General features: G+C 43.3%; 1 protein-coding gene across 1 annotated transcript; it reads left to right on the top strand.

Annotated features, from left to right (window-relative positions):
- The first annotated feature begins 4767 nt into the window (after positions 1 to 4767).
- Positions 4768 to 9021, top strand: LOC134460559 (uncharacterized). Its single transcript, XM_063212938.1, has 5 exons — positions 4768 to 4817; positions 6453 to 6790; positions 7125 to 7276; positions 7436 to 7532; positions 8665 to 9021. The coding sequence occupies exons 2-5, from the start codon at positions 6458 to 6460 to the stop codon at positions 9019 to 9021; spliced, it is 939 nt and encodes a 312-aa protein (XP_063069008.1). The 5' UTR covers positions 4768 to 4817; positions 6453 to 6457.
- Positions 9022 to 9099: the final 78 nt, after the last annotated feature.

Below are 9099 nucleotides of genomic sequence, written 5' to 3'. Positions count from 1 at the left end.
AAATCCAGTCCCTGTGGAATAGAATCCAAAATTTAGCCTTGTCGTCCTTCACCATACTTCACTTTCAAACCCACGTCCTCCACCAGCCCCACTACTCAACACGTGCATGTGTGAGTGTGTGCATGTTTGTGAGCACTGACAGCAGTTGACAGGATGTGCCCTGCGGCTTATCGCCGCCTCATATATCACCTGAATTACCTTGCCTTTCCCCCTGCTGCCCTTCTTTTAAAATTTAAGTCTATTTTCTTTTTGTCCTGCCGTCTTTGTAAATGCTGGAAGGACAGGCTCCTGCTGCTGTGAGCGTGAGTCCTTTGAGTTCTGGATCAGCCTCCTCTGTGCCCCGCTAGGCAGTGACAGTCTTTGAGACTGTGTGTGCAGAGAAAGGCACACACACACACACTCGTTCCATCTCTCTCTCTCTCTCTCTCTCTCTCTCTCTCTCTCTCTCTCTCTCGGGTAGTAACACATATTGCTTCATTACATGTGAATTCCCTCACATCATCGTCATGTCACGTTACGTAATTCTGAGTCTTTCTTCTCCCTGTCACACCCTCCAGGAAACCCATCGTCATTGGCTTCCTCTCCAACAGAATCACCATCTCTACACTTCCATCTTTCTTTCTCTCTCTCTCTTTCTGCTTCTCTCTCTCTCTCTAAAGGGCCGTGCACACACGTCGCTGCTAGTTACTCGCGCAGCAAATGAACTCAATAAAATGTCAATGTGTTCCAGCGAGACTAGCAGACAAGTAGGCGAGTACTGTACAAGCGATGCGATGTGGGCGGATCCCGAGTTGAAAATATTTTATCTTCGAGCGAGGCGAGTAAGCGAGAAACCAATTGGAAGGCAGAGTTCGGTACTTCTCGCCTGCGGCAGTTAAAGCCGCGGGAACTTTCAGCAAACGTTCCATGAAACAGAGGCGAGTAGACGAGCAGCGATGTGTGTGTACGGGGAGCAACCGCTATTCCGACATACCGCTATTCCGACAACCCGCTGTCCCGACATGTCGCTATTCCGACTGCCGTTATTCCGACACTTTTTATCCCCACGCATCATTGCTTCATACTGACATTCACATGGACTATTTTTTATATTGCAGCAGGGAATATGCATGAGTCTTGACACCAACAAGGCGATTGCACTGGAGAGGGCACACAAACTCAACTTTAATTTCACTAGCATTGGGCCAGTTGGCAGGTGTTGAAGAGCCAGCTGCTTGTATGCACGGACGAACGAACGAACTGAAAGAAAAAAAGCAGCCAGCCAACGTGCTGCACGCATCTACATATATAGCCAAGTTATCGACTGAAAACATTGTGTTTTATCAGCAAACCCGAAGAGGATTTCCCCTACTCAAATTGGGTAACGATGTGATGACTATAATGGCTGTGCAGTACGGTAACAACGATTCTGAGATTTGAACTGTATTGCGTTGTTTTCCTGCGCTTTCAAGGGAATTTACACCTTCCCTATAGGCTATGTGGGAGTGTGCGATACATCCACTAGCCGGTGATGGAAAAAAGCGATAAAGCCCTGCATGCACTTTTATTGGGACTTCTCATGAGCATATCGTTCTCTGAAATGTTTAATTTGACCCTCGACTGTAGCCTAGCCTACTTGGAGATCCACCACCATTTTTCAGCAGAGGTAAAAGTGAAAGTGATTCGATGCTGCGATGCTGCGCATGTCATCGCATTGGGTCCCAGGCTTGACTTCGCAACTGGGCATGAAACGGTTTTGCAAGCGCAATGCCCTTTGTGTTTACTTATAAAGTAAAAATAAAAACCTTGAATTGTTTCTCGACATCAGCCAGCGTGAGTCAAGTGATAGGGAAGCAACTTGATTGGGGAGAACGCCGTGGGTGACGAGAGCGCAAGTGTAAGAGGTGAAATTTAAACCACGGGTTCTATTGGACACTTAGTGACACGATTCAGGAAAGACAGACAAAGGGAGTGACGGTTATGGTAGTTTATTTCTCACAATTCATGATTTAAAATACAACATTGAAATTACAAGTAAAATACAAAAGTGTGTCAACCAACAGCGGTATAAAGTGCTGTGTGTGTTTTGCATAAATTAATCACAATCTGGAGTTACCAGAGGACCGTACAAAAGTTAAGTTAGGTTAAGTTAAGTTTCACAAGTCACACCACTACAATCTATAAATAGGGAAAATCACAACAATCCATAGTCATTTCATCTCATCAGTGCCCGAAAGGCAACCACGGCAAACTATAATAACTGACACTCATTAATGCCCGAAAACACGTTGCACACTGGGCCACACCAATTACAGTAGGATTCACTACACCATAAAGTAGACCTAACTGTTGTACAGTCCTCCTATGTAGCCTACTCAGCGGAGGTGCCCAAATGCCACCACTACACAGTACCGCTGAGTCACACGCGCATGCAGTCACACACACACACACACACACACACACACACATACACACACACTCACTCTCTCACACACACATGCACACAGTTCAACAGCGGGGGAGAAATAATCAATCCCCCGAAAATGCAACAATCCAAATTCCCGTGCTGCTGCTGGCCTGTCAGCCACTGCTGCCGGACGTGGGCTCTTCAATTAGGCTACTTATTGCAGCTATAACACGCGCAATACCCAAATGCAACTTACAGTTCCCAAAGCGACCGGCCGCAGTCTTAATCTTGGGTAGGTCTGCAACGCGAGGATTTGTCTGGCTGCTATTGCCATTAATATGTGTCAATAAAGAATTGTTAGGTATTTGAGTCTGTTTATCTTCCACTCAGCAGAGTAGCCTAACACAAGTGCGTTCAGTTGAATGGTGCGTGGAAGTGTGTAAGCGCTGGTGAGTGTGTAAGGCGGGCCTGGGATCCTGGCACGGCTACACACGCGCACGCAGCGTAATTGCCAACATCGGAAGAAAACCATGTGTAACACAAGGCTGATTGAGTTCTCTCTCTCTATTGCAAGCGCGTAATAGCCTACATAATAAGTAATATTACAGCAGAAGGGGGTGTCATTTTACAGGTAGGCTAGACCGACTGTTCACGCATCACAAATGAACCGATATGGGCTATGTCCCATGCATGCACGTCAGACTGTGGCAGAAAGTCATCCATTCAATTTACAAAGTTCTGTAGTTATGCGCCCAAGTTGGTGCTTTTTGTATAAGAAAGTCTCAGGATTTAAGTCTCATTATTTAAAAAAACATATTAATTATTTAAATTTAAATTTAAAATATGTCACAGGTGGGAGGTGCGCGTTTGCAAGCGGCACCCCCTCTTATTACCAACTCCCCCGAGGAACGTTGTACACACCAGAAAACACCAAGACACCAAAGTCATTTCATTCAAATATTGATTTTCCATTTGAGAACATAGTCCTGTGTGCATGTGTGTGTGTTTGAATAGAACCAGTCCATTCACGCTCTGTCGTCTGTCCAGTGAGACACCGCGAGTCGGCTGTGCCAGCTGCAGCGATAGAGCGAGAGAGAGCGCGAGAGGGTGAGAGAGAGCTGAAGGCGGCATGCACCGCGGGTAGGGGGCTTGCTTTTAGTGAAGGCTATGGCGGCCAGGCGTGGGCACTTAACTCTTCGTTTGTGAGCGTCCTCATCCACCAACTTCCCAACGATGCGGCCGTGCGTCTCGCTCGCTCTCCGGTGTGTCACCGTCCAGCACTGCACATAAAAAACCCACACCCATCCTATTGGCCCAATCACCTTCCTCCCTTCTCTCGCTGGCACCTGAAATCAATGTAATCAGTGAGTGCGTGAGTTCTCAATTTGTCACCCCGTGACAAATAAATCCACTGCACCTTCCTTCAGCCCTGAAAGGCCGCTGAGAGTTGGGTTCTCTCCGTGGAACCGGCGGTGGATGAACAAGTCATTTCAATGAGATGGATTGAGTGTAGGCTATGGCATGTGCAAAACGGGGAATTAGAGGCGGGACCGACTTCAGATTAATAGGCCTATTGTAGCCTAAATTTATGTCTGGATTGGTAAGACTTGCCTTTTGGAATTTCTCACAGTTTGCTTTTGTTTTGCCTCGGTTTGGACACGACAACGGCTCTTCTCTCTGGAACTTCAAAATAAGGACAAGGGTTGTGTGCTCCATCATGTCGCTGGATGTTTTGGTGGACCTTACATTGTTGCGATATAATTCGATTGAGTAACTTGGAATGTAGGCAACAAAGTTTATCTCTTCAAAGCAGTAACGTGGGAAAGTGTCTCACATCGCTGATTTCAGCACCACACCCGCGTGGATAGCTCATTTAGATTTAAGAGCCTTATATGGACATGGAGGGAAACGTCGGCTGCCCTGATGACAGCGCTACACAGTAGAGTGGCAGCATTCTCAGAATGGTTCAATATAGGCCTATAGGCTACTTAAAAAAAAATGTCGGAATAGCGGCATGTAGGAATAGCGGCGGACGGTGGAAAACGTGTCGGTATTCCGACAATAGACATTAACGTCGGAATAGCGGCATGTCGGAATAGCGCCACGTAACCGTGTGTACGGCCCTAAACACAGACACACACACACACTAAGAAAGAATGTGTTGTTTTTTTGCACATTTAATGTGTTGAAAGCCAAATAACAAATGTTGTGTCAATTTCTGCTAAGAATGTGTTGCATGGTTCGTCTTCTACAACACAGAAATAATGTGTTAATATCAAGGCCAATCACATGACGCTGCGGCATTCGAATCGCCACTTTTTTTTAATTCCCCCTCCCGCGGCCAAGTTCATTACGACGACACATCTCAATCTCAACGACACATTGCACTGGCAGCAACTGTGCTGCAGGAATCTCACCGTTAAATGGACTGGTAAGTGGGTGATTTTCTGTGATTATGTTTCAGTATCAGACAAAAGTTGTTAATATGTGTTCAATAAGATATGAATTAGACTGAAGCCGACCCCTCACAGGTAACTTTTACCTCAGTATCCCGCACCACACACAGTGATTGATATTGGCGGTCAGACCAATGCAAATTAGCCTGCTAATGGTAGCTTGTTAAGGTCATCAACTAGTAGGAGATGGTTTCCTGACGAGATATTCCTGACGGAGAGTCGGAATTCGAGCTAAGCATGGGATGTAGGTTTGTTTTTGGTTAACGTTTATTTGCAATTCGCCTCGAAATGCCACCTGAGAACAACAACGCTAATGTTAACCAGGGGTATCGACAAAGGACGAGTTTGTCCCAGGTCCGCCCAAAGCGGTCAACGACCCTGACGTTAACGACTATGCTAATGTGCTAGCTGCTAGCTAACTAGCTAATTCCAGCCTGAATACAAGGCTTTGATCCCAAGCCTGAATAAAATTATATATTTTTCTTTAAAAATGAAGGTTATGTTGGAACGAATGTTAGACAGCCCTTAATATTCCGACCTGTTATAGATTTTCTTTCATGTTCATGTGTTTGCTTGTGAACGTTGGTCATAATTCAGATACCGAGTTCTGTCCACGTTCTTTTTTCGGTTGAGAAAGATGAGCTCATTAGCAAGGTCATTTGGAATTCGTGGGTGACATTGACGTTAGCCTCAAAACGTTGGCTACAGCTACACAGTATGCAGCATTATCAACTTTGCTAGGTTGTTCAGCGAACCCAAACTGCCGTCAGTTTACAAGTAGGATCGTAAATCTTCTCGCACCTCAAGTGATTAGTGAGCTACATTTTATTGCGAAATTTTGTCAAGGTATTAGCATAGTTTTAGCTTGCTGACCCCAGCCATCAAATTGTGTAGGCTTGCTACAGTAGGTTGCTCATACATCTGCAACACTCACGCAGTTTTGATTAAGCCTGAGCTGTCGTCGTTACAATCGGTTGAAAGTGGCAGTATTGCCGTGCGTGAGCTAACTGTAAAATGGGTCAAGTTCAGGTTTTGGAAGCACCCAAACGTGTAGTCTATCTACTACACGGACTGCTTTCCCCTCCACCACCACTGTAGTATTACTACGAACGAAACGCTCGCTACAACACACTTTTAAGCTGATGAAGATGGCGAATCCATGTTGCTCGTATTTGTTTAATCTATGGTTCTTTTTGGCAACAATATTATTTAATTGGCTCTAATGCAACAAGTCATCTGCGTCCTTTTCATGTATGTAAAGTGCTATTTTTCCAGTCATAATGAATACTTAGAATTTGATGCTGGTGATAAGCATTCATGAAAAAGGTAACATTAGTGAATGGGCAGCATGAATTCTGGAAATAAACAACAACAAATCTCACACAGTGTCCCTTTAAGAAAATGGATTAAATAAATGATTTTTTGGTCAAAAGTGAAAGCCCTAGTGTGTGTACAGCATGTATTGTATTCTGGTACTGCATTGCATTTAAAATAAATGCAGACATATGTTACATAATCACATTGTTGCCATAATCTGTGTACCCTGTAGACATTTTTAAATGCCTATATTTATTTGTTCCCCTTCTGGTCTGTTTCTCTATCTTCTCCAGTGAAAATGGATCTACAGGAAAACGTCCCTAGCCAGCTGCAGAACCCTGGACCAGCAGTCAAGAATGTGCTTGTGTCTTTATACTTAGATGGGACAGAGAAATGCAAAAAAGTTTTTTCAGTTTCCAGTGCTTTCGCGCTTTTACAAGCCTGTCACTCTGAGTTTTCTCACCCAGTGGAATTACATAGACTTCTACACTACAACAGTGACTTCAAAGACTACATTGACTGTGACAGTAGCATAGATTTTAAGGATTATGACAGATTCCAAGTATGGGTTTCGACTGTGGTCCATTTGGATTTGGTGGAGTGTGTAGCACCACACACTGAGAGTGAAAATGTGAGTATTTTGAGGGATGTCATATGATGGCTATTTTTGAAACATTTACTTGGATCAGGAATCAATAGCATTTTCCTTAATATATATATTTATGACACAGGATGGGGTCAACTAATGAATATAATGATCCCAGTAAGCAATCATGCCGTTATAGTGGCATTGTTTGCCATGAATAGAACAGACTCTTAACCGTGTTAACACTGGAGATTTGTTGTTCAAATAGCAGTGACATTTTTCCTGCGGTTACGAGTTTTGACTGGTTATCTTTTAATGAACACAACTGCCCATTCTAACCAACTAACTTGAGAGGCATGTTTATGCTTTTGTCTTATAGGAAGATCGGACTGCTGCTTCACTCAAGTCTCTTCTTGAAAAGAAGGCTCAGGACATCCTTAAAGAATATGAGCAGACTGGAACACTATCCACCAGTACCAGAAGAAAGCTTGTGAACATAAGTGTCAGTGACCTAGTCGAGAAACATGGATTGTAAGTTTTAGATATTCATTGTTTTTGATGTCGACCCATTTTTTTTTGTTCTTTTTAAATGTCTATTCAAGTGAAAGTATAAAAATGAAATTGGATCATCTGTATGGCGTGTAAATTATGTCCAGTGGTGATGGACTTGTCATTTGCTTTGTTTTACAGTTATCCCTCTGGACCAGAGAAACTGCGTTTGGCAAAATCATTGACAACGCTCTTCCCGTCGCTCAAAGTGATGGTCTGTGGAGATGGTGAAGGATTTGTAAGTAAAACATTAAACAAAACAAAACAGATTCACTCTCATTCACAGTAGACATAATAAAGTGAAACTTTGTGTACAGAGATTTCTGTTGACAGGATTCCTGGCAAGAGCAATCATTCCTGAATTTCTTCATGTATGACAGTCTCTGTGTATTTGTCGCTATCCGTGTTAACTTGTAATTGTTCTAGATAAAGACATTCTTGAATTGTAGAAGCAAGAGCCATATACTGCTTTGCACGTGGAACAGTATGTTGCTTGATAAAAAGGAAGAAAGGAGTCGCACACTGGAGCTGGATGCAAAATCAAAAACTGTATTAAACAAAGCCGAAAAAAGTAAATAAAACCGACAGACAGGGGACAAACGTTTCGGGTCTAGCCCTTCATCAGTGTGCCCAGTTTGCTTTCTTCCTTTTTATCATACTGCTCTTGGAATTACGCACCGAGCGATACACACAGGATAAGACATTGGCGTGGACGCCACCCCACCATTACTATACAGTATGTTGCTTCCCTGTTTCCATGAAACAAGAGCACTGTTTTTACTAAGGCTCACACAGTATCCTGTAGTACTGTGGTGTTCGCTGGTATCATCCGTCCAGTCTGCATCGCTGTAGGCTTCTATGCTAAGATTTTCACATTATTTCTCCTGAAAGTTAACACGGATTTCGTGTCCTTAACATATGTGTCCAGGAGCACGGAATTTTTGGAGATCAGGCTGGCTCACCACAAAACTCAGATCAAGCCTAGTGCAGATTTGCTCACAACCTCTCTCTGTACATCCTGATGTCTGTCATTTTAACAGCATTATAATTATATTCAAACTTCTTCTCATAAGGAGTTTCTATAACCCTATATGCTGACATTTCGAAACCCTGGCGAATTCTGTTAGTGTACTTCTCGTGATGTCTTAATACATCCATCAGAAAAATCAAAATAATTTCCAATAACATTTTGAGTTGCGCCAAACCCTTCATCTTGAATTACTTTGCAAGCATCCCCTTCAACTCGGGTGTACCAAAATTAATATCATTGTACATTCACATGTTGAGTATCGATTGGGTTCTTGCGCCCTCTTGTTTCAATCAGTAACCCAAAGATATTTTAACACTTCTTTTTCTTTCTTTTGTTATAGGAACATTTCTATGATCCTTTGTCACATACAGGATTTCTAGAAATGAGGCTACGGAATGTCCGACGAAACCTAGAAGAGGGCCAGCGACGCTACCACAAGAGAAAATTTGGATGTAATTCTGCATTGGCTCAACCATCTACCCTGCAGCCATCTACAGTGCAGCCATTAGATGATGAAGACCTTAGTGAATGGATGTCGATCATCAAAAGGATGAAACCATCATCAGAGAACATGGCACCAATAAAGACAGCAATGGAAAAAACGTTCAGCCATCGCCGAAATTGGATCAACACCAAGTCTCCAACTGTTGCAGACATTGTCCAAAAAATGACAAGAACAAGCCCAGTGTCATCCTAAATTTGAAGACATCTGAGACTGCTGTCAGACAAACAGCCGCACAAATGTGGTGTTTATTACAGATCTTACCTTTCCTTC

This window comes from Engraulis encrasicolus, chromosome 13 (assembly GCF_034702125.1).
Source record: "Engraulis encrasicolus isolate BLACKSEA-1 chromosome 13, IST_EnEncr_1.0, whole genome shotgun sequence".
NCBI lineage: Eukaryota > Metazoa > Chordata > Actinopteri > Clupeiformes > Engraulidae > Engraulis > Engraulis encrasicolus.
Note: the sequence above shows the minus strand (reverse complement) of the source record. Positions and strands in the feature narration are given on the sequence as shown.